This window comes from Cynocephalus volans, chromosome 1 (assembly GCF_027409185.1).
Source record: "Cynocephalus volans isolate mCynVol1 chromosome 1, mCynVol1.pri, whole genome shotgun sequence".
Taxonomy (NCBI): domain Eukaryota; kingdom Metazoa; phylum Chordata; class Mammalia; order Dermoptera; family Cynocephalidae; genus Cynocephalus; species Cynocephalus volans.
Window position 1 is genome coordinate 18,795,107 of NC_084460.1, and position 26,894 is coordinate 18,822,000.

General features: G+C 37.1%; 1 protein-coding gene across 1 annotated transcript in view; it reads right to left on the bottom strand.

The window, feature by feature from the left end:
- Window positions 1-636: 636 nt before the first annotated feature.
- PLCB4 (phospholipase C beta 4) overlaps window positions 637-26,894 on the bottom strand; it is a 404,723-nt gene continuing 378,465 nt past the window's right edge. The window contains exons 32-39 of the mRNA XM_063092112.1: window positions 24,618-24,733; window positions 16,861-16,936; window positions 14,879-15,054; window positions 11,550-11,651; window positions 7,349-7,406; window positions 6,832-6,918; window positions 3,728-3,764; window positions 637-1,566 (exon numbers count right to left, since the gene is read on the bottom strand). Coding sequence (XP_062948182.1) covers window positions 1,478-1,566; window positions 3,728-3,764; window positions 6,832-6,918; window positions 7,349-7,406; window positions 11,550-11,651; window positions 14,879-15,054; window positions 16,861-16,936; window positions 24,618-24,733 — 741 coding nt within the window. The 3' untranslated portion in view covers window positions 637-1,477. The remainder of the gene's footprint in view (window positions 1,567-3,727; window positions 3,765-6,831; window positions 6,919-7,348; window positions 7,407-11,549; window positions 11,652-14,878; window positions 15,055-16,860; window positions 16,937-24,617; window positions 24,734-26,894) is intronic.

Genomic DNA, 26,894 nt, shown 5'->3' on the forward strand with positions numbered 1-26,894 from the left:
AGCGAATACTCTGACGAGCGTTAAATGTATTTTAATTTTTTATTAGAGAAGTTGGAAGTTTAATTTCAATATTGATGGTATCATTTTCTCTGCTTTGTTCAGAGGAACACACAGAATCAGTTTGTACAAGCATATACAGCAGTTCCGTTGGTGTTTTGTGTCATAAAATCAGTAATCTGTACTTCTAGACTACCAGGTCACCATGCGCTCCTCACGGCTTCGGTGGCACGGCTCAGTTCCCAGCGCGATACTTTTCCATGCTCTGTGACACAACTACAGCAGGCTTGAAGACCATGCAGATTAACATTGTAGCAAATTGTTTTGATATTTAACAGACATAAAAAGGTTATTTCCTCATATGAAATTCTGAAAATCTGCATAAATATTTCTGTGTAAAATTAAATTAGTTATGTATTTTTTTCAAACTAGAAGTATCAAGAATGCCCACATAATTCATATACACATATATATATAGATTTTTTCATTATGCTAAAAGTCTTGACAGTCAAATTATATTCTGTGCCATATATGTATTTAACCAGTATTTATTTGGCATTAGGCTAACTGCGTTTGTATGGGTTAGTCTTAATTGGTGCTTGTGCATCATGCAAACATAGTGCTAGTATTCCTGTTTACTAATCTTGTCATGTGGCAATACTTGGATGATTTTGCTCTATAACAGTGTGAATTAAGGAGTATAAATAAGTTACACATGGTCACATTTACAAACGTTTTCCAATAAGCACTTCACAATCTTTATGGTGTAATAGTGAACTGTAGTTATCTGGAATTTGCAGAAGCAATTCCTATAAAGGAACATCAGATGTAAACGTTCTTAAACGTGCCTAACAGAGTTCCCCTTTGAGCACTGATGAGTTTTGGCACAGGTACATGGTTCTGTTCTATTTTTCTATTGTTCTAATAATTTTCACAACTTTTATAGGAAATTAGCTTCTTATGGCATGGTAGAGACATGGCACTTACTGATGAGGTAACTTAGATGTAGAAAAATTCTGCAAAATTATTTTTCTAGCAGACCACCACTTCTGCTAATGAATTTGCGGGAGTTTTTTGTTTGCTTGTTTGTTTTTTCCTAGTGCATGCACTTGCCGTGAAATTGCTAATGCACTGTGTTTGCTGCAGCTCAAACATGTCCTAATGCATGACAAAGCAGAGTTGATAACACCAAGCTCATGGACTTGTGATGGTGTTTTACAGCATGTTTAAGTTGTATTATCAGTGGTGAAACTCTGTCTTACTGAATAGTAACTTTTTGTGGATTTGTAGGTACTTTTGGTTGGCCAAGGAAATTCAATATTCAAACTGTTAAACTGAAGTATGTAAGTCATCCCAAGTCTCTGTGGTTTCAGGTAACATCTTGTCTACACATAAAACACAAAAGAAAACAGCTTTCGTCTATGGCGTTTGTGTTTGGAAGTTTGGGAGTGATCTTCTGATACTTTGCGGTTTTGCTGTGTCAGTTTGCATTTTGGAGTTTCATACTACTGTTGCTGGTCTGCGGTCCATCTCGGCTTCCAATTTCACCATCTGCTGCACCTCCTTCGCCTACAACATCAGAAACATGGCCTTACATGTTGAAATCCTCTCCTGAAGGCACTTACCAACCCTGGCCTCTCTCCTCCCATGAATCTGATGCTCTCATTATAGCCTTGCTACTCAAAGTGTGGTCGGTCCATTGACCAGTCACATCAGCATTGTCTGGGACTGTCTTAGAAATGCAGGATCTTGGAGTCAACCCCAGACCTACTGAATCAGAATCTGCACTGTTAACGAGCTCCCCTGGAAATTTTTATGCTCTTTAAAGTTTGAGAAGGATTGGTCTACACAGTACCAGGAAAACCACTTGAAAAGAGGTTGAGCCAATCACTTGATACTTGGACTATGTCACATCAAACTAATTTAGTTTCTAGAGACTGACATGCTGATTTGACTTTGAGAATAAGTTCTGCTTATGTACAATTTATCCCCCAAATACCCCATAATTTAATTAAAAGTAATTCCCCAAGAATGTAATTAATGGAGAATTTAAGGTGAGAGCATATTACATTGGTTCGGCTGGAGTGTCTTACAAATGAGATGTTACAGAAATATGTAGGGGTTCCAGGAATCCAGTTGTCCAAATTCTATCCCTGTGGGCTTACTTCACTAGGGTAATTCATTTTTTACAGACTACGAGGAAGTAAGTGATGGTGAATTTAGTCTCATAAATTAAGATTGTCACTAAGATAACCAGCTGGTTGAAGAGGTTGAAAGGGGTCCAATGGGAGTAGGGTCTGGTGACAATTACTTTGCAACCTAGGGAAAATCAAATAGTTTATTTCAACTTTTGCTTTCCAACTGATAGCCTGGATGCTTTTGCCCAACCCAGCACATGTATATTTTGGATGAATAAGTAAAGAAAGCACCCCTTTCCTTTTTTTAGGACATACCACTTTGAAATAAAAAGCACTTAAAAATGGAAACATGATGTATAAAGATATAAGTCAGAGGAAGATTTGAAGTGCTCTGATGTCACTCTTCATGATTGCTTAGGTATTCCAACTAAATGGAAGGTCAATGTGAGGGTTTGGTCAGCTCTATAGATCATATTAGAAGCATCTAAATCTCTCAAATGAAGTCCTGTGACAAAATTAGTTTAACTCACGAACCATATAGTGATTTTCTTCTTATTATTATTTTTATGTTGTGACTTAATTTCATTTTACTGAGATGGATATAATAACACCATCTTCCTGTGTAAATTTGGGATGGATTTCCTCTATCCAGATATACATATATATATATTTTTATGCCTAAAGTAGAGCAATACTCTAATAGAGAAATGAAGAAATGGAGAAAAATATACAAACATGAAACTATGACACAAACAGTATTCGTAAGAGAGGACAGTGAAACATTATCAGCACTGGAAATTAAATACTTCCATGTTCAGTAAACAGTAGTAAAAGACTCCATACACTTCTCTCCCTTTAGCATTTAAAGACAATGTTGCACACAGTTTAGAAGTAAGAATTATATGACATTAAAAGATTATTCCAAGAGCTTTTATGAGCAGGGTGACCATTCATTCCCATTTGCCTGGGACAATTCCAATTTATTCCTGTAGCCCAGGCTACGAGGAACAGTGCTCCCCTTCCCTCTCAAAACTATCCTGGTTTGGACAATAAATTATATGGTCACCTTACTTATGAGAGGTGACTAGGGTCCTTGACAGACTGGACTTAGCAGAGAATGTGACAGGAGTCACTATATAACGTTTCTATATGCAGACCCTACTTTCTGTCATTAAAAACCACCAACAACTCTTAGTGGGGTACTTTAAAAATGACTGGAGTCATATGAACATTTGTGAATGATCTGACTCTGTGACCCAGTCTCAGCTGTGGTCAGTCCACATGACACAACTGTACATCACTCTTGTGTTTGATGTCTGGGTATGTCTTCATTACCAGGATCTGTTTCCCAGATCTGCAGTTGAAAATGCTGGCTAAAAATGCCATCAGAAATAATTCTCTAAAGATTTGGGGTATTTTGGTTTGAATATTACATCAAAAATCCAAGGATGAAATAGTCAAGCTTTAAAATCCAAACCCTTAAGATATTTGTTAGTTATGACCAGATGTGAATCATAAATGGGAACTGCACCGAGAATGTGGATGTAGTCGAGAAGGAAAGCAACGTCTTGCTTTGAGAGTTTCAGTCCTACCTTGCGTTTGGGACACTGCATGACAGGATTTCAAAAGCTGTTTGTACAAAAATAGTAATGTCAAAATTGAGTCATACATACAAAACAAAGAAAATAAATGAATATCGAAGTGAATTTGAAAAATGAATGCAAAACCATATACAGAAAAGCAAAAAGCTAAGAATAAAACATGTACATGCCCATCAGTGACAAACTTCCCCCAAGTTGATCTCAACAGAAAAAAAAAAAAAAAAAAAGAACAAAACAAGCAACCGATGCCTATCAGCCCAGATAGCACCTCTCTTCTGTGGCAGCAAGTGGAGAACCCGACTTCTAGCAAAACCTTTTGCCTTTCTTTATTAAAATGATAAGATTGATGACAAAAATCAATTTTTAAGACTTGAGTGTGACAGTAATGGAGTTGTTAATGTTTGAAATGGTACATGTCAAGACGGATGAGATACTGTGTAGCTGGGAGGTCTATGGGAAAGCTGAAGTTGGAAAAAAATCCTGACCTTCAGAGTTTTAAGTGAATAATTGCCTGACCAAGTAGACAAAGCCATAAAGTGGCTTACGAAGGAGATACAGGCTTAGGATCCAGAAACATGTTGACACTTGAGTTGTTTCTGCCAGTTGCCTCAACACTGGTCTAGTTAATAAGTAGATAATCCCATGGTTTTCTCTTGGGGTGAGGGTGAGGGTTGTAGGAGTTTACAGGAGTAGGGTCACAGGAAAGCACTAAGAAACCTTAAAGAGGAATATTATGGGAGAATGTTTAAATTAATTTATCTTTGGCTTAGAAATGGAAAAAGAAGTCTTGGGGTTTCACAATCATCTGGGAGATTGTTCTAGAAGTTTGGAATTGTCTGGAGACTGGAATCAGTTTTTGCTAACAAAATGTTTAATTGGCTATGAAGGGAGCCAGGTCTGGTCTTGTATGAGGGAAGAAATGGAGTCACTCTATCTTTTGCATTGTGCCTATGATAGGGTTTTACCGCTCAGAGTAACTGTGAATTGAGAGCTTTCTGACCTTTAAATTCCAAAAAATATATGTACTAGAAAGATCTGGGATTGAATTTGTTATTGAACATGCCATATTTGTGTAGGCAACTTAACGCAGAAATTCAAGTCCAAATTCTACATTTGCCAGAAGCATCAATATGATATCTTGAATTTCTTTTCCTTGAATTTTATTAAATCTTCATCAGCTCTCAAGTCTTTTCATGTTCTGTAGTTTCCTTAGCTTTTGTGACTCAAAGTATCAGTTGTGGGTGGTAGACATTATTCGTGACACATTATAAGACATTATATGAATTTTTGGAACAAAAAGCCAGCATCTTCCCAACATGCTCCAATTGACACAGCTATATCTAATCTAGTATTTTAATGCAAGAACTCCGGTGTGGTTTGAATTACCCATCTATTAGCATAAAAGCTCAAAGTGATTTTTTTTCATACTTTGGCTCTGAAACTAGAAACACTAGACAACTGTATTCTCTAGCTCTGGTATACACCACTATTGTAGTGATGAGTAATTTTTAGCACATTTAAAGTCTTTAGTCACACTTGTTGCTAAGCAACACAATAATTTCTAAGTAGTTTCTTAATTTAGTTAACTAAAACATAACTGTGCCTTACCTTTCATTGTGCCCTCCTTCTAAGGAGGATTTAACAAAAAACAACCTTCTTATCCCCATCCATCCCTGAATCCCTGAAGTGGATTCTAAGGCTTTGGAGACAGTGGCTTTACCCTTTCATATTCCCATTCTCCCCCCCCCCCCCAGGAACACTTCCTGAGAAGTGCTTTAAGAGCAAAAACATAAGGTAGGTAGCTTTTACCAGAATGTAATATGTCTATGAGTTGGTGAATGAGTTGAACCTAAGGGAAAATAAACATGTACTGTTCCCCTTGGGGTTCAGTGGACTGTTCATGAATAGGAGCATTTAGCTGACAAGTAAATGTGAAACATAACTCAGAAGTATATTAATGAATAACATTTCTGTCCACCAAAAAGTAAAAAATCTGAAGCCAGAAGTTGGATTTATTTGTTACCCAATTGCAATAATACAAAAAAAAAAAAAAAAAAAAAAAAGATTTTATGGTTTTATTTTACTTTCTCAAAGTTACTTTTTAGTGTAATTCCTATTTAAGTATTCTTCAATGGAAACCACTTACTCTGAAAAAAATATAGCTTAAATAGGACTGCTTTACAGATGGGAGGAAACAGGGAAGAACAAGGTAGTACAAGAATATATTTCATCAAAACCTCTTTATAGCTTCTAAATTGAAGTAAACTACCTAGAAATAGCAACTTTCAAAGGAACTACACCTAAACAGTGAAATCTGAACTGAGAAAGACTGAAATTTAAACTACTACTGAGGCTCATGTTGCCATATAAGCTACCAGTATTTTATCAAGTTGAAATGACAGTGTTGGAAGGCTGATGGCTGTAGCCCATTTGGGATGGAGCCCACTCTGCTATGTGGCAGGTAAAAATACACTTATCTTGGTGTTGGTGAGGCCCAATGGCCCTCCTAAACAGTTGGAGTTTGGATAACTCTTTATTTGTATGTATTTCTTTACTTAATATTTTTTCTTGCTGAGTATGGTATCCACTCATGTTGAGTGGTTTGTAGAGTTATGGAGGCTCATGACTTTTGATCCCACTTGTAAGCTCTAGGAAGCTTTTATACCTTCATTTGTAGATTGAAGTTGAAAATAAGTGTTTTCTCTCATTTGCTTTTAAATATAATATCACTTGCCTGTAGGTTGCAAATTATAAAACTCTAAATGAAAATAGAGAAATATTTTTGTAACTTCTCTTTTTCTCATCTTTCACTTTTAATAATGTCATTCTTAGAATCTTCATAATATATTTAAATGTTGACTTTTTATTCTTTTTTTCCCTATAGCCACATTGCTCTCCTGCTCCAAAAAAGGTACTGTCTGTTCTTTTCAGATGAAATGGAGAAAATACAGTAATAGGCAGCAAATCCTTTCAGCCACCTTTCCATTACACTATCAGGCCACTGGCTTTGGTACAAGGGTCACTATGAGCTATGGCATTTGCGTCCTGAAGCTGGCTGGCTGCCTACATCTTTTTACGTATTTTAAGTAAAATACCTGCTCATTCTGTTTCTCTAGGAATTCTAGGTGTTCAAGCTGGACTTTTTTCAACTGATCCATTTCTTTGGACTGCTTCATTGCGAGCTGCCAAAAACAGAAAAAAAAATTCTGATAAACTTTAGGTTGTAATCTTAAAATTTATGGATGAGAGATGACTTGTAACTTTATAATTTAAATGAGGAAGATCATAATTTTAAAAAAGAAAGAAAAACAGCCTGAAAACTGGGAATTCTTACTGGGGAGATCTTTCCTGCTAAAATCTTAGCAAATAACAGAGGATTTATGCAAGACCAAAACTTAGTCTTATTTTTTGAATAAAATGATGCCAAATAATTCCCTTAAAGATTTTAGTGAGAGATTACTTAGCTTCCAGGGAGCAAAGAAGAGAAGCTGGAATGTTTAATGTACACAAAAATCAAATTAAGCAAATTAGCTGGATGTCTGGTACCTAAGCATGAGTCATTGTTTATAGCTTTTAAAAAGAAGAATGCCAAGAAAATTAAAAAGTACTTACTCTCTTTCTTTCTTCCAGAAACTTTTTAGTGTTGCAGCTGTTTAACTCCCTGACTCGCCTAAAAGTAATGGGTACAAATAACAGTTGGCATGACATTGACTGGAATTAATATTATAGCAAATAAGAAAGTTACATTCCATTACATTATCTGGATGGGATTATTTCTCCTTTTCCCTAATTTTTATTGCAGCATCTTTCAAGCATATAACGTATAGATAAAAATATAAAAAACACTTGTGTACATATTACTTAGATTGACCAGTATTAATGTCTTGCCATGTTTATCCCATATTTTTAAAGGAAATAAATTATTACAGATATAATCAAAACCCCCTTTGTACTCTTCCTGATTCCATCTCCCTCCTTCCTCTCTCCTCAGAGGTAATCATTATTCCAAATTCGGTGTGGACCTTCTCATCTATGTTTTAATATTTTCATCTACATATGAGTGTGTCCATGTGTGATATAGAGTCGTCCATCAGAGTATCTGGGGGATTGGTTCCAAGACCCCTACAGTGTACACCAAAATCCGTGGATACTCAAGTCCGTGGTCAATCCTCTTGGAACCTGTGTATATGAAAACTTGGCCCTCCGCATACATGGGTTCTGCATCCCACAGGTATTGTATTTTCAATCTGAGGTTGGTTGAAAAATCCTGCATGTAAGTGGATCCATGCAGTTGAAACCTATGTTGCTCAAGTGTCAACTGTATATATAACTGCTTCTCAAACTTTCCTGTGCATATAAATCACCTGGAAATACTATCATGTATGCAGATTGCTGGGCCCACTTCCACGAGTTTGATTCAATGGATCTGGAGTGAGCCCAAGATTCTGCATTTCTAACAAGCTCCCATGTGAGGCTGATGCTGCAAGTATTGCTTTATGTGTTTTCAAAATTTACCCAAATAGTAACATATTCTTTTTATAACTTATCCCTTAGTTTCACGTTTGAGAGATATATCTGAGTTTCAGCCTACTCCATTATTTTCATCTGCTGTGTTTTTCCATTTATGAACAGACTACAGTATTTCCATTTACCATTAATGAAAAGTAGGTTGTTTCCAAATAATGCTACAGCGATCCGGTGCTTAGGGCCCTGCAATGCTTGGCACAGTGTCTGTGGAATACATAAATGAATGAATGAAGTTTGGTACATATCTTCTTGTGCATACAGACAAATATGTCTCTAGGGTGCACACTAGACTTGCCAGTTGGTGAAGTATGAACAGCGTCATCTTATTGGTGAGGTGGCATGTTTTTCATGACTGAATAGACCTATAACTGGTTGAATTTCTGTAATAGTTGCAAGCTTGCTCAGGTTTTCTCTATTTTCATCCGTTTTAAATATTTACATTTTTCTAGGGAATTTTCCATTCCATTTCCATCTAACCTTCCATATTCATTGGCGATATTTACAGTAGCCTTGGCTTTTAGAAATGTTTATAGGGCTGGCCCCCTGGCTCACTCAGGAGAGTGTGGCGCTGGTAGCGCCGAGGCCGTGGGTTCGGATCCTGTATTGGGATGGCCGGTGCGCTCACTGGCTGAGCGTGGTGCAGACCACACCGTGCCGAGGGTTGCGATCACCTTACCGGTCAAAAAAAAAAAAAAAAAGTTTATAGTCTCTGTAGTTATTTCTCCTTTTCATTCCTATTATCACTAATTTTTACTTTCTTTCTTTCTTCTTGATCAGTCTTACTGGAAGTTTACTGATTTTAGTATTTTTCTCAAACAACAAGTTCTGTTTTTGTGGATGTTTCACTCTGTTTTTCTAATTTTATACCCTTTTTATTTGAGTGGTTAGCTCATAAATTTTCACGTCTTTTAAAAAATATATACACCTAGGTTATAATTTTCACTGTAAATATCACTAAAAATACCTTCTACATACATTGATAGTGTTTGAATTGTCATTCAGTTATAAATAGTGTGTAATTTCTGTTAAAATGTCTTCTATGATCCAAGAATAGATGTATGCTTCTCAGTTTCTATATGTATTTCTTAGTGCTATGATAAATTAATTTTATTTCTCAGTAGTTTGATAAAGTGGACACACATAGCATACACACAGTGTGTGGGTTTAGAAGGCTAACTAATCATATGGCATAAAAAATTACTTTTTTAATAAAACAGCCATTTGTAGATGTCTTGAGACCACCTATCAATGAATACAAAGTTATAATAAGTACATTAAGTCAAAATAAGAAAAATAAATGTAAAAACCCCTTGCTAATTAAGTTAACAGTATCTCAGAATTAAAGATAATTTGACCTCAAACTGAAGTCCACTTTACAACATATTTGAAAAAAATGATTGAAAGCTATTTAATAATTAGCACATTCATCATGTTGAATTCTATATTTCACTTTGGATAGTCCAAAATAGTTCAAATTAATGAAATTTATCATGGCTGGAATATTTGATGTTTTGAGCTGAAGACAGTGTCATTTTCATGTATATAAGGCCCTTAAAAAAGTTTCTTATCTGAGAATAACATCCAGAGAATTGCACTTTTTAAAAATATACAAGACCCAGAGAGATACTACAATATGATGGTGCAAATAAGCATCTATTAAAATGATTAATAATCTCCCTAGAGACTTCTTTTTGTGAGGCACAAATAACACTCCATGCTGGTTGGAAAATGTTTTGGCCAAAGTATGGAAAAGGCAATTCGTTTATAGGTCAAAAATACTGTGGAATTCCACATCCCATTGGTGGCCCACGATTTCCAAACAGTATTTAACCCAACAAAATTTCAGCACTAAAAATTGTGCTGGATGGTGTGATGCTTTCTATTTGATCATATCTTGATTTTAACTTTACTGTTAAATAATTGAAATGCATTTTAAAAGTCAGTGACATCAAGGTAGTTGGACAGCAGTCCTGCTGTGTTCAAAACAAGGAGGAAACACCAGGTATCCAGTGAGCGTCTGCAGAGGGCCAGGTAGCCGGCGGTCGAAGCCTGGATGCTCTATTTTGTAGCTGCAAGTCCTCTCATGCTCAGTCTATGGTTAAGGGAGAGATCAGTGACCTGAAGCCGTAAACTTCATGTTCATGTTTTAACCCTAAGAACTAATCTTCACTTTACTCTTTATTTTGTGGGGCATAAAACAGTCTTTCTGTGGGACATGACTTCAGCTGGAGGGCCACCTTCTAGCCAGGTATTATTCTTCTGAGGGAAGGAACCCTGCTGTCCCTAACTACTGGTGAGCTAACCTGGGCTCTTGGTTATGAAGCTGAAAGCATTTGATTGTCAGAGGCTTCCAGAGCTGGACAGTGAGCATTTGTGATCCCAGGGAATCAAGTGCTGTTAACTCCTTTTCTTGGGTAACATGACCACTGATGCCTTCTTAGATCCCCTTTACCAGCAATGGCTGAAGGGCTTGCACCTGGCACCTTCTCTGGAAGCCACACAAATCTTACTGCCAATCCCAGACAGCCAATGACTGACTAACACAGAAATATAAAAGCTAGACACCCTTGCCTCAAAGAGGGAAAAATCCACAGTGCAATTTATACTCCAGAGCTTGGGATCAGGCTAAAGAGAAACGCTGTCTGAGACTAAATCCTTGCTCAGGCCTTGCCCTGGCCCCATCTTGCTTCCTCCACTCCCCTTCTCTGAAGATCCCTTCCTCAGTACATGACAGGCACCTGAATTCCTGTCTTGGTCTGTTTCCAGAAAACCCATATAACACAAAGACAGACCAGAAAAACTAGGTGGGGTCTTTTAAGATGAGCCTTGGTGTCAAGGACTGCTTGAACACATCAAGGGAAGGAAACTGCCTTCCTCATTCATTCAGAACCATTGCTACCATTCAGAACTGACCCATCCAGAATGGGCTCACACCTGAGCAGGAGAGATGTTTGCAGATGACCCAACGGAATGTGGGAAGGATGTTTTGGAATTACCTCGATTATGATGTCACATTTTAGACAATTTTGTCTGTAAATGAGCACATATATATTTAATGTAAATTTATTTTTCTGGTGGTAGTAAACAATCAGAAAACTTTGGAAACTACTATAGCAATAATAATAAATCTTCCTAGCAGCCATGATAGCAGAATTCTTACTCAAAGCCCACACAAGTGCTTTTATATCTCAGATGTAGGTGTGTGTGTGTATACACAGATAAACATTGTTGAGACTATGTCCCCAAGTCCATGCCATAATCCCACAGTGAACATTCTCAGACTTACCTCTCCCGTTCTGCTTTATTCTTGATAGATTTATCTTGGCTAATGGCTTTGCTGTTTTCCATAGAAATCTTAGCCTGGTGTGCTCGCATTTCCTTGCTTTCCCTGTGTATTAAAAATGAACAAACAAATGAGGGGGTCACGGAGAGTTAGTGTTTAATGGGTACAGAGTTTCGTTTGGGGAGGACGGAAAAGTTCTGGAGATGGGTGGTGGTGATGGGTACACTTAATGCCATACACTCAAAAATGCTTATAATTCTGTATTATGTACATTTAACCATAATTTTAAAAAACAAAAAAACAAAAAAACAAATCCCATATGTAACAGCAGGACTAGGTTCATTTATGGTTTTTTCATTACTGAGCTCACTGTGTTATTTTGTATTTTGGAAAAAGGAAGCAAAGAGCTCCAGCTCATGCAGATGCTGATCCCAGAGGGGCACTGGGCCACCTAGTGGTGAAGTAACAGTGATGGCTTGTGAAGAAATGATTTTGTCCATAAAAGGATTTCCAGCTTTGCTCTACTTTATTTGGGACCAGACGGGCTGGAAGAAAGAGGATGTTCTAACACTGACAGGTGACTTTCCTGTTTCTGACAACCCACGGGAATGAAAGGGACTAAATGGTTTCAAGTAAACAGAGAAAGAAGTAGCAAAAAGTATGCTCACAGGTGACGTATCACTGTGTTCAAATGCATGTGTGTGCATGTGTACATGATAAATACTGATATCTTTATTTATGTGTACATTAGAGGCATAAAATTTAGCATACTGAGATGAATATGATCAACAAAGAATTTTTTCTGGAACTATGGAGCTTTCCTTAAAGCACTGCCTGGAAAAGAGTACTGAAGGAGTCGTGTTACCTAATTACATTTGCTAGCTCTATATCAAAAGGGGTGAACAGTGCTGAAATGTGGAGATCTTCAGTCAGTTACCCTAGAGCCACAGAAGTAGGAATACTTAAAGAAACTCTGGACCCAAGTGTAGATGATTAGAAATCTTGATTCTCATTTGATTTTTAGAATAGGGTTTTGAAGTAAATGCCTGTATGAGACAAAAGTCCTCAATTAGGAGACAACAGTCTACAGATAGCGTGGCAACAGCCCACCTATTCACCTCTAATCACTGCTTAGGTATGGGATTGTATACGTCAATGATTTTAGAACTAACAGGTGGTTGTCATACAGATCTTGTTAAGAGACTTTAAAAATTGCTGAAGGGAAAGATGTGAAAAAAATGTTTGCTAGGGGCAAGTTGTCTGTTGGTGGAAACTTTAGAGATAATTATACTTAGATTTTACCATAGGAATACAACTTTTGCTTAAATCATTTAAAGAGAGGTTATATTTTAGATAATGATCACAGTTTGATCAACTTAGCTTTTCACAAATTGTACTTTGGAATGTCACATTGTTAATTTTACTGTTACTAGTTTCCATTGTTTAAGCTATACTTAGCCATAGATAACTTTTGTCACACTGCCTTGTCTTTGTGTCCTTTTGAAATGATTGTATCAACTGATTTTTCTTGTGAAACTTCCTTGTCTTTACAATAAAAAACAGAAGCTGGGCCGAGCCCGTGGCGCACTTGGTAGAGTGCGGCGCTGGGAGCGCTGCGACACTCCCACCACGGGTTCGGATCCTATATAGGACTGGCCGAGTGCCGGTCACGAAAAGGACAAAAAAAAAAAAAAAAAAAAACAGAAGCTAACTTTGAATCGGGGCTGTACCCAGTTTTCTCCTTCTAACGGAGGAGTTGCTGAGGTGCAGTCCCCTTGGGCTTCTCATTGCATTCTTGGTCCTTTGAGTAATCCTTTTTTCATCTCTGTTAGTGAGAAGTGTAAGACCCAAGAAAGCCACTCTCAAATTTTACTTATTAGTAAATTGACCATTTCTTCATTCATCCATATTCATTCATTCCTTCCATCAACCAACACTTTCCATGACCAAATTGCTGACAAGTGTTAAGAAAGCAAGGATTTTAAACCAAGAACAACAGCTGTGATGGTAAAAAAGGAAACACAACCACCACTTGAGAAAAAGCTTAAACACTGCTGTTGCTTTGGAAAATGCTCCTGCCATGGCTTTATTTTTTAAGGTAAATTAGTAACTAGGTTATGGTCTCTTCAAATGACTTCCTAACCAAGGCAAGAATTAGTTTACTTTGTTTTTTTCTTTCAGACAATGCATACTGTTGTGGGCTAATACACTCTTTATTCAAAAAAATTTTTGATTAGAAAAATGTCTTATTCTGTGAAATATCTTTGGATCAGAGTAGATACCTAAAATCTGGTATTGTAGCTTGGGTCAAAGGCAGAATGATGAACTTTCTGCATACTGAATCTAAGGAAAAAACAAAAAGACAACTGCTAATCCTATAGAACTAAACAGAATGCTTTAAAACACATGAGGTGTAGGACATTATCCAGCAGGAAAGATAGCATGGTTTATCATTTAGTTGCCTCATATGAGAATTTGGAAATATGGAAAAAACAATTAATGTTCTTATGGCAATATCTATCACTCCAAAGTAAGACTGGTAATTTGGGCATGCAAACAGATAATTTAAGAAGTTGGCATTTAAAAAGTTTTTTGTTTGATTTATTTGTGTAATGCTTCTATTTCCTTCTCTTTTGTGTGTGTCAATAGACCCTAACTGTGGCATATAGTAGGCACTAAGTAGGAAGCAGGCAAGCTGCAACCAAGCTGGGATGAAAAGACATAATTAATATAAACTCTCTGCTGCCCAGGGAAAAGTCCAGCTCATCATTTGCAGTTTTTCAAATACAATATTCACTTTGCTCAAGTGAGAAGAGGTTAAAATATACGATACTTTGCTGTTTCTCGGTCAGGCCTGTCTTTCAAAAATTCATAGGAGTCCTTATACTGTAAAGAAGGGAAAAGAAGGCTCTCTCCACAGCTAGCTAGTGAATGATCAGAACTGAATCACTCTAGGAGTTGAACTGGTTGGTCTTTATCTTCCTCTGCATCTTCTCTCCTAAGAGACTACAGATCATTTTTCAAAGGTCAGTTCCAGCCCTACCATTGTGTCATATGCTACTTCTAATTTGACTTAACTTTTCATGTGAATGTAATATCTTGCCAACACCTGTAAGCCTTCTGATAGCAGAGGTCATTTCTTTTACAGTTCATCTTGCTTACATTAATTGTATGATAAGATACACACACACACACACACACACACACACACACATACATGAGCTTAATATTATGTCGATTTGATTTTATTTATTACCTTGGCTCACACATCACACAAAATCAGGCTTTTTAAAAAACCAGGAGTTTACTCTGGGGATGGATGACTCTCCTACCGGTCGTGGGACAGTTTAAGCTGCTGGGTCTGCTGCTCGTGGGCGCTGATTAGTAGCTTTTTCAGCAGCTCGCACTGCTGGCTCAGGTGCAGGTCCCGGATTTCTTGCTCCTCAGCACTGTGGGTGTTGATCATCTCTGACCACTCCTTTGTGTGTTGTGCCACAATCTCTTTGACCTGTTCGGGGAAAGGGGGATAGTGCCACCTGGAGTCCTGACAGGGCAGGAATTAACTGAAAGCACTATATTATTCGTGCATTTCTGACCCCTCCCACCAATTTACTTGGCAAATCAGTAGATGTCTATAACCTACAAAAAAATCATATGTATGAATCAATGGGAATCAGGAGGTCATTACTTATTAAAATAAATTAATCACTTTGGCTCCAAATATTTAATCATAACCTGTTATTTCACTGCCTAACTTGCCCACACTCTGGTTAGTCGGGCCCTTGGGCCATTTTCCTGATTACATCAGAATTCTCCTCATCACCTTGTGCTTTTCTGGCTTTACTTCCATAAGGCCACAGGTCTCAATAGAGAGCTGTGCATTCTCTTATTCCTGGATTGTGCCTTATTGCATCAATCCTAATAGATGCTGGGGTAGAAAGTCCTCCCCTCCCAGTATCCACACTCTTTGCAATGTGAGTTTGCAGCTCCTCTTGCCAAGAGCTAGAGTTCATTTCTCCATCTCCTTGAATCTGGCTGACTTGTGACTTGCTTTAGCCCATGAGACAGTCGCAAATGGGATGCAAGCAGAGCATCATGTTTGCTATGCTTGGAACCCAGAGGCTACCCTGTGACTAAGTCTGGGCTAGGCTGCTGGAGGTTAAGAGTCACGTAGGAAAAAACAACCAGCAGCCAGCCAGCCACCAGATACATGAATGAGGCCATCAAAGTCCAGCTGACTGCAGATACAAGAGAGAGACCAGCCAAAATCAGTAGAAGAACCACCCAGTAGAGTACAGCCCAAATTTCTGACCCACTGAATTGTGAGCTAATAAATGGTGGCTGTTTTAAGGCACTAAATTCTGGCATAGTTTATTATGCAACAAAAGCAAACCGATACTGTTACCAAGGTTCCTTCTTTCCTATTATGCAAAGCATCTAAAAATCATGACATGTTGCACAAGCATTAGTTCTCAAACATGCCAGTTAAGAAGAGAGTGGGGACAACTCTCAAAGACACATGGCTTACTGCCCATAGAGAGTTCATGCCATACAAAATATGTAAGGCCAAGAACTTTATCTTGAACAGCTTGGCTGGTCCATGTACATGGCAAGGTCATTGGGCTGGACGACAGAGCTGCATATAAACATATGGAAGCTGGCTGGTTTGAACAAAGGCTGTAGTTGGGAGCTTACTTTAAGAGTTTTGTTTTTTGTTTTTTTTTTTAAACTATTGTTGCTGGAAGAATTGTTTGTGTTCTTGACTGGGACTTAGCGCTTAGTTCTCCAAATGCCCACAAACTTAATTAAGATTTCTCGAGCTCCTACTTTCTCCTGTCTTTGGGTAAATGTGAGTAAGAGGGCTCATCCCTTAGAATACCAAGTCTTGACTTTTTCTCACCTTGATTTTTTCTTTGCCACAGCAAAGTTAGGATAGAGTAAGTATCAAACAGTTACTCAACCCCCAGTTTGGGTGTTTTTCTGGCATGGTTAATATTACTTCTATAGGGAAGAATATTCTGTATTTTATACAGTATTTCCTGTGAGTCTCTTTATTTATTATATCACTTGATGCCTCTAAGGCAGACAACGTAAATATTATTAGCATATTTCTAAAGACAAGACAAAAAATAGGTTCCATAAAATGGCTCTTCCAAAAGCCAGTGAGTCATGGGCAAACATGAACCCTCAAATCTCCTGACTTCTCAGAGCAGCCCCAGGTTACTGTCATTTCTGATTTATACTAGGAACTCCTTCTAAAACTTTACAAAGTGTCTTCTGCAAGTCATTGCTATAAAAATGGGCATTTTCTTACCTTAGATTTGTGATCTGATGTCAGTGTCTGAATTTTAATTTCTGTTTCTTTTTTCATTTCGAGACAATTACTTCCCCTGAAAATGGAAAGTTAAAAATGCATGCCAGAAATTAGATATCTTCCCATTCCTATGGGCCCCTGCTACACGGCTTTCTGATGAAGACAACAGATTCATCAAACGTGGGATGCCACAGCTCACTGGGCAACATCAGATTTTCTGGTAATAGACTCACACCTTACAAAATATTTTCTGTATCATGATGGCTCAATTCAATCACAACACAAGGAAACACTTTGGACCTAACAATTATTTCATTGTTAAGCGTCTGTTGTCAGAGTTTCCATTTTGGTTCCTATTTTTCCTCAAGCTATTTTTTTATTCAATAAAATATTATTTGGGATGAAAACTGGAAAATAGGTCCTCAGCCTTGAACTGAATTTTTAATTCTTCTGTTTTGGTTGTAAAGCCAGATTTTTGTATTTTAAACATGCCAAGGAGGGAGAAAATAGCATTTCTTGGCATCACAGGGTAATTTTTGCCTCTTATTCTGTTGTAAATAGGAAATATATAATAGGCAATTGCCCAGCGACCATTACAGCTTATTTCAGTGATTATGTTTTCCTTCTGGAAGATCCACAGCACTGCTGAAACAAGAACAGGTTTCTGCATATGTGCTCTGGTTTATTACAGCCCAAGTCAGAATGCTTCATTATATTACTAATTTAGAGCTCCTCTGAAAGAAACATTACTCTAAAAATGCTAGGTCTCTCATCAAACCGATCACTTCTCAATGGCTGGCACTGAGCATGTTTCTTCTCTATTCTGTTTTTTAGTGAGCTTGTAGCTGAAATAGTCCTCTGGCTTAATTCTAGCCAGGATCTTTCACCATAAATACAATGATAGGTTTTATTCAGTAGTCTTATCTGTTGGCCTAAGCTAAGGACTCCTGGGATATATTGAAAATCAAGAGTGCATTTTTTTCTTCTAGCACATCAACATTACTACTTATTTTCTGACTGTGCAAAATAATTTCTGTAATTTTGAATTTTCCCAGCTTTATCTTGTCCTCCCTCTCCCTCATTCATTTCTCCCCATCACCTTACAGCTACTTCAGTGGAAAACACATGCGACACAAAACAGCTGGAGAGCACTTGAATAAAATTTCTCTTTTCCACTTCAATCATCCATCCCCTTCAGTTGAGTTGGTAAGAATAAAAGGAAACCTTTTATTTGTTTTAGAAATGGATCCTGCTTAAGAAATCCCCAAGGACTGTAGCCAGTTTCCCTTTTCACTGACTTTTTAGCAACTTGGTTGGAGTAAGAATTCTAGGCAATCTTGATAGCACGGTTAGTATTAACCATGAGAAACTCTCCTCAGATATGGCTGAACAGAAGGAAGTATTTGATGTCAGATTTTGGAGTAACTGTTAATATATTGTTAAAACATCAATTGCTTAAAGTATTTGGAAAATTCTCTCTGTGGAGAGCCTGAAGGTAGTGTTGAGTCTAACAGTACAGACTCAGGAAGAACTCTGTAGGTTAGAATTTTTCAGTCTTATCTACACTTAAGATAAAATAAGGCTTTATTTGCTGAGAGACCTGTGAGTTTGCTCAATAGCCTGAGTAAGGGGCTAAGTTTCTCACCAGGAACAACTTACAATAACTACCCTTCTGACCCCACTTTACCTTTGAGAGTAAAAATAACAATGAGGTAAATATATCTTTTATCCATTCTTGATTTCTAAATGTAGCACTTACGATTTATTGATTTAGAAAATTGTAATGTTTTTAGCAAAGAAACTTACTCTATGGTGCTTGAGTCTGAAATCTCCTAAGTAAATATTTTTGGTTTGGTTAAAAACATGGAAAGAAAATTTCAATGCAGCCATCCACGAAAATACATAGAACATTTTTTTGAAGAGGTGACTTGTGAATAAAAATCTTATTCTTTTTTTTTTTTTTAAATTTTATTTTGTCGATATACATTGTGGCTGATTATTGCTCCCCATCACCAAAACCTCCCTCCCTTCTCCCTCCCCCCTCCCCCCCAACAATGTCCTTTCTGTTTGCTTGTCGTATCAACTTCAAATAATTGTGGTTGTTATATCTTCTTCCCCCCCCCCCCCCCGGTTTGTGTGTGTGTGTGTCTGTGTGTGTGTGTGTGTGTGTGTGCGAATTTATTTATTTATTTTTCCTGTGGGTCTCTCTTTTTTTTTTTTTTAATTTTATTTTGTCGATATACATTGTAGCTGATTAATGCTCCCCATCACCAAAACCTCCCTCCCTTCTCCCTCCCCCCCTCCCCCCCAACAATGTCCTTTCTGTTTGCTTGTTGTATCAACTTCAAATAATTGTGGTTGTTATATCTTCTTCCCTCCCCCCCCGATTTGTGTGTGTGTGTGTGTATGTGTGTGTGTGAATTTATATATTAATGTTTAGCTCCCTCCAATAAGTGAGAACATGTGGTATTTCTCTTTCTGTGCCTGACTTGTTTCACTTAATATAATTCTCTCAAGGTCCATCCATGTTGTTGCAAATGGCAGTATTTCATTCGTTTTTATAGCTGAGTAGTATTCCATTGTGTAGATGTACCACATTTTCCGTATCCACTCATCTGATGATGGGCATTTGGGCTGGTTCCAACTCTTGGCTATTGTAAAGAGTGCTGCGATGAACATTGGGGAACAGGTATACCTTCGACTTGATGATTTCCATTCCTCTGGGTATATTCCCAACAGTGGGATGGCTGGGTCGTATGGTAGATCTATTTGCAATTGTTTAAGGAACCTCCATACCATTTTCCATAGAGGCTGCACCATTTTGCAGTCCCACCAACAATGTATGAGAGTTCCTTTTTCTCCGCAGCCTCGCCAGCATTTATCGTTCATAGTCTTTTGGATTTTAGCCATCCTAACTGGGGTTAGATGGTATCTCAGTGTGGTTTTGATTTGCATTTCCCGGATGCTGAGTGATGTTGAGCATTTTTTCATATGTCTGTTGGCCATTTGGATATCTTCCTTAGAGAAATGCCTACTTAGCTTTTTTGCCCATTTTTTAATTGGGTTGCTTGTTTTCTTCTTGTAAAGTTGTTTGAGTTCCTTATATATTCTGGATATTAATCCTTTGTCAGATATATATTTTGCAAATATTTTCTCCCACTCTGTTGGTTGTCTTTTAACTCTTTTAATTGTTTCTTTTGCTGTGCAGAAGCTTTTTAGTTTGATATAATCCCATTTGTTTATTTTTCCTTTGGTTGCCCGTGCTTTTGGGGTCATATTCATGAAGTCTGTGCCCAGTCCTATTTCCTGAAGTGTTTCTCCTATGTTTTCTTTAAGAAGTTTTATTGTTTCAGGGTGTATATTTAAATCCTTAATCCATTTTGAGTTGATTTTAGTATACGGTGAGAGGTTTGGATCTAGTTTCATTCTCCTGCATATGGATATCCAGTTATCCCAGCACCATTTGCTGAAGAGGCAGTCCCTTCCCCAGTGAATAGGCTTGGTGCCTTTGTCAAAGATCAGCTGACAGTAAGTGTGTGGGTTGACTTCTGGATTCTCTATTCTATTCCATTGGTCAGTGTGTCTGTTTTTATGCCAGTACCATACTGTTTTGGTTATTATAGCTTTGTAGTATAGCTTAAAGTCAGGTAGTGTTATGCCTCCAGCTTTATTTTTTTTGCTGAGCATTGCTTTGGCTATGCGTGGTCTTTTATTGTTCCATATAAATGTCTGGATAGTTTTTTCCATTTCTGAGAAAAATGTCTTTGGAATTTTGATGGGGATTACATTGAATTTGTATATCACTTTGGGTAGTATGGACATTTTCACTATGTTGATTCTTCCAATCCAAGAGCATGGGATATCTTTCCATCTTCTTGTATCCTCTCTAATTTCTCTCAGCAGTGGTTTGTAGTTCTCATTATAGAGATTTTTCACCTCCTTGGTTAACTCAATTCCTAAGTATTTTATTTTTTTGGTGACTATTGTAAATGGGCAGGCTTTCTTGATTTCTCTTTCTGCATGTTCACTATTGGAGAAAAGAAATGCTACTGATTTTTGTGTGTTGATTTTGTATCCTGCTACTGTGCTGAAATCATTTATCAATTCCAGTAGTTTTTTTGTAGAGGTTTTAGGCTGTTCGATATATAGGATCATGTCATCTGCAAACAGGGAGTTTGACTTCATCTTTTCCAATCTGAATGCCCTTTATTTCCTTCTCTTCTCTGATTGCTCTGGCTAGTACTTCCAACACTATGTTGAATAGGAGTGGTGAGAGTGGGCATCCTTGTCTAGTTCCTGTTCTTAAAGGAAAAGCTTTCAGCTTTTCCCCATTCAGGATGATATTGGCAGTGGGTTTGGCATATATGGCTTTAATTATGTTGAGATACTTTCCCTCTATACCTAACTTATAGAGGGTCTTTGTCATGAATGAGTGCTGAACTTTATCAAATGCTTTTTCAGCATCTATAGAGATGATCATATGGTCCTTGTGTTTGAGTTTATTCACATGGTGTATCACATTTATTGATTTGCGTATGTTGAACCAACCTTGCATCCCTGGGATGAATCCCACTTGATCGTGATGAATAATTTTACGTATGTGTTGCTGTATTCTGTTTGCTAGTAATTTAGTGAGGAGTTTTGCATCTATATTCATCAAGGATATTGGCCTGTAGTTTTCTTTTTTGGTTATATCTTTACCTGGTTTTGGTATCAGGATGATGTTTGCTTCATAGAATGAGTTTGGGAGATTTGCGTCCGTTTCAATCTTTTGGAATAGTTTGTAAAGAATCGGTGTCAATTCCTCTTTGAATGTTTGGTAAAATTCTGCTGTGAATCCATCTGGTCCTGGGCTTTTCTTTGTTGGGAGCCTTCTGATAACACCTTCAATCTCCTTTATTGTTATTGGTCTGTTCAAATTTTCTACGTCTTCACGGTTCAGTTTTGGGAGCTTGTGTGTGTCCAGAAATTTATCCATTTCCTCCAGATTTTCAAATTTGTTGGCGTATAGTTGTTTATAGTAGTCTCGAATGATTCCTTGTATTTCAGATGAATCAGTTGTAATATCGCCTTTTTCATTTCTAATTTTTGTTATTTGAGTCTTCTCTCCTTTTTTTTGTTAGCCATGCTAATGGTTTGTCAATTTTATTTATCTTTTCAAAAAACCAAGAAGACATAACAATCATAAATATGTATGCACCCAATGTTGGAGCAGCCAGATTTATAAAACAAACTCTATTAGACCTAAAGAAGGAAATAGACACTAATACCATAATAGCAGGGGACCTGAACACCCCACTGTCAATATTAGACAGATCATCTAGGCAAAGAATCAGTAGAGAAACACAAGATCTAAACAAGACTCTAGACCAATTGGAACTGGCAGATATCTACAGAACATTCCACCCAACAACCTCAGAATATTCATTTTTCTCATCAGCACATGGATCATTCTCCAGGATAGATCACATATTAGGTCACAAATCAAGTCTCAATAAATTCAAAAAAATTGGAATTATCCCATGTATCTTCTCAGGCCACAATGGATTAAAACTAGAAATTAATAACAAACGAACCTCTGGAAACTATACAAACACATGGAAATTAAACAGCATTCTACTTAATGACATATGGGTCCAAGAAGAAATCAAGCAGGAAATCAAAAAATTTATTGAAACTAATGAAAACAATGATACATCATACCAAAACCTGTGGGATACTGCAAAAGCAGTATTGAGGGGAAAATTTATTGCATTAAACGCTCACTTCAGAAGAATAGAAAGATGGCAAGTGAACAAACTAACACTTCACCTTAAAGAACTAGAAAAACAAGAACAATCCAAACCTAAAGTTAGCAGACGGAAAGAAATCATTAAGATCAGAGCAGAACTGAATGAAATTGAAAACCAAAAAACAATTCAAAAGATCAACGAATCAAAAAGTTGGTTTTTTAAAAATCTTATTCTTGAAGAGTACCATACAGTTGTCAAAATCTGCTTCCTAAAAACATGGTGTTAGGGTCTATGTCTACTATGCTCTTTCAACATTTTGGTCTAAAATGTAATTAAGTGGGAAAAAATTATTTACCAAAAAAAAAAAAAAAAAATACCAAAGCTGCTGAGGTGGTCAGAAGTCTGGAAGAGTCATGGCTCCTTAAAATGATTATTACCATCGATATTGCCACACGAGCCATGAAATGCGTTGCTGAGCTTTGCCTGGCTCACTCATGTAAAATACTTAACAAAATGTCAAAGTAATGGGCAATGTTTCTGCCTCAGTGGTACAGTGAAAACGATGGGGAAAATAAAGGGCAGACTGTACTGGCACGTAATAGCAAATGCTCAATAGTTACTGCCTGGTTTATATTTTTCTGAAAAAAATGTCACTTTAAAAATGAAGCAATCTCTCAAATAGTGAGGACTGAGATCAGGGTGGGTGTATGTAATTACCCACCATTTATTCCTCAAGCAAATTACATTGGTTTCACGTCATGAAACTGGATCTTGGGACCTGAAATTTCAGCAATAAGAAAGGATGTCCAAGAAAATTAACAAATTTAATCTGTTCTGTTTTCACAGCCTTAGTTTTCTAGGTATATCTTGAGTGAATGTCCAAACAAAAAACAAAAAACAAGTAGGAAAATGATGTACTTCCTTCATCCTTTTCTCTTCTCTCACACTAAAGGCTGTGGAAGGTTAGAGGAAATCAACAGGGATTTAAGAAAGGAGATAAAAACCAGAGAGAATACAGTGAAGGAGGACAAAGCTAGGCCAAAAGATAATTTCTCAGATAAATAGAATATATGCACAGTCTCACATATCTTCCCCAAGATATTTTTTAATTATAAAGAGAAAAGCAGTAACTGTGCAGTGCAAAACTGGTCAGATACCACCTTAGCCAAAAGATTCAGGTTAACATCACCAACAATGAGACACACAAACATTAACATCACGTACCCCCAAAATCATGTGCTCAGAAGGAAGCAGCTTCACTTCTGTGGTGTGCTTACCTAAAATGCATAACCTCACTGTAATCATGAGAAAATATCAGACTAAACCAAAAGAAGACACATCCTACAAAATAACTGACTGGTAATCTTCAAATGTAAAAAAGTGATGAAAGACAGGAAGAAATGGAGGAATCATCAGAGGCTGGAGGAGATTGGCAAGACAACTAAATGTAATGTGTGATTCTAGAGTGGATCCAAGAACAGAAAAAGAGCATTAGTGGAAAAACTGATAAAATTTGAAAAAGCACTGTAGTTAGTTAATGGGATTATACCAATGTCAATTTCCTGGTTTGATAACTGCACTACAGTTACATGAGATATTAACATTTAGGGATGGTGAGTTAAGGGTATAAGGGGAACTCTCTGTACTATTTTTGCAAGTTTTCTGTAAGTTTAAAGTTATTTCAAAATAAAAAGTTACCATCTATTCTTACAGTGGGAAAGTATTTTTTTTCAATTATTTGTGGCTAATATTTCTTTTTCATATTAGAACTAATTACAATGAATTAAAGGATTTCAGTACATCTGATGAGAACCTTCCCTAAACCTTAAATAACTGGACTCCCTGACCTGTTATGGTATTAGACCGTTTGAAATAAGTGAGTCTCTTATTTTCCAAGAATAATTTTTAATGATGAAAACTGAGTCAACACTGAGTTCTCTCTTGGCCTAAAAAGGCAGCTGACTCATTCAAAAAGACAAGATATAAAAATGGAGAAAAGCTTCAGAAGGAAATAAACAGTATTACCCCTTCTTCTTCATTGCCTTCTCTAGGATCTTCTCATGCGTCGACTTCTCTTTGTCGTACTGCGCCACGATTTTGTCAACTTGCGTGCAATGTAACTTCTGCATGGTACTGTGCTCCTGAACAAGAAGAAGGTGCAGCTAAGAATTGGGCTTTTAGTGTAGCTGATAAATTTTACACTATTTTGGGCTAGCATAATTTTCACCAGCTTTCCCAGAGTCTTTGTTTGGAAAGTCAAGGAGTAACCGAGCCTGAGAACTATGCAGACTTCTTATCCAAGGGCATCCCCAACAAGGGCCTCTCTAGCCTCAGTCTAATGAACATGCCCACCTCAAAAGGCATCCCTGCTCAAGTGTGGGCAGTGCCAATCATCCCCAAGTCCTTTCTTCTATACATATAAAGGTACTTTAAAAAGATTGTGGAAAAATAGAATTAAATGATAATATACATCTTATGACAAACTTTTTGAAGTACCCTTGTATATCTCCATAGAGTTTCCAGCCATTCATCTTTGTTCTGCTGTCTGAGACACCTAGTCAGTCTACTGCCCCTTCTACACATTGGTCCTCAAACACTCAAATTCAGCCACCGTATTTCTTCTCTTTTACATGCTAAATACAGATGCTTCTCACCTTATGATGGGGTTATGTCCTGATAAACCCACTGTTAGTTAAAAAATATTGTAAGCTGAAAATGCATTTAATATACCTAACGTACTGAACATCATAGCTTGGCCTAGCCTACTTAAAATGTGCTTAGAACACTTATGTCAGCCTATAGTTGGGCAAAATCCTCTAACACAAAGCCTATTTTATAATAAAGTGTTGAAAATCTCATGTAATTTATTACATGATGAACCTGAAGTGAAAAACAGCAATGGTTGTGCGGGTGCTCGAAGTATGGTTTCTACTGAATTCCTACTGATTTTGCACCATTGAAAGTCAAAAATTGTAAGTCAGGACTATCTGTATAACTTCATCATATGACATAATTTCTAAGTACCTGGCACATTTTGGAACATCTCGAATACCATCATTACCCAACATAAATATAGTCATTACCAAAGTGTGTGCACCTTTGTGTTATAAACACATTTTAGAGCTTCTGCAATGTGGCATTGGGTTAAGAACATGGGTTCCTCATCTCAAATCATCTACCCTCTCAGCATCTCCTCATCTTTCTATTTGGGATAGTGATACTTCATAAGTCTGTTAGGATTAAAAGTAAATCTAATATAAATCATATTTCAAGTGCCTATTATACATTATTCAAAATACAGGGACATACAAACCTGTTTATACTATTTAATAACCATGATAATACATAGAGAGTGACTTGGGATAAGGGACACCACTCAGATTAATTAAATCAATAAACCTTTCCTCCAAGATTTCTATATGGCCCAGGAAGAGAGTAACACACTGAGGTATACTTGAATGTGTTTAACTTTTCTTGCAATGTCTTGGAGGAAGAAAAACCCTACTAAAATGCCCTACTCCTAATCTTCTTGCTAAGGTTTAGAAGGTATCATGCTTGGCTAGCACATGTGTTAATTTTCCTGGGCAAATCAATGAGGGGCTTTCTGTAGGTCTCAATTAAAACATATTAGAGGTGCCACATCCCTATGTCTCTTGCAAATAACATTGAAAGGACGGTAGAGAAGACCATTTCTTTAAATATTCTAGTGTAGCACAGAACAAGTAGAGGCTTTAAGCCTTGGAAATAAGCTGACACAGATTATTTCTTAAGAAAATGTTCTGGTGAACCTTATTAACACAGTAAGATATGAGGACTGAAGCTGTTTGTACCATAAAGTTGCTTGTGATGGATTCAACTCTATGAGATAACACTCTACAAGGGCAGGGAAAGTCTTTGTTTACCAGTACCTGGTATAATGTAGGAGCTTAATAAATATTTGCTGCATGAATAAAAAATTAGCATAGGAAAGGAGCCAGAAGACTTGGATTCTGGTCCCAGCTCAGTCAGTAATCACCCAAGCGGTCTCATGTAACATATATATATATATCTTTATAGGCCTCAATTTCTTTATTAAAAAATTGAACAAAATATCTTTGCCAACCTAATTCAGGCAGTGGTTATGAGCTGCAAAGTTACCCAAATGTATGTAGAAATTTGAAAAATTAGAAGCATATGGAATTAAAATTATTACAGTCAATACAAATAACAAGAAAGCTGGTCTTGTAAAACTGTCTGTGTTTCTCTCTGTGATCAAAAAACTCCATTCCTACATGGTAGGCAGTAACTACTGAAGTGTTGGAT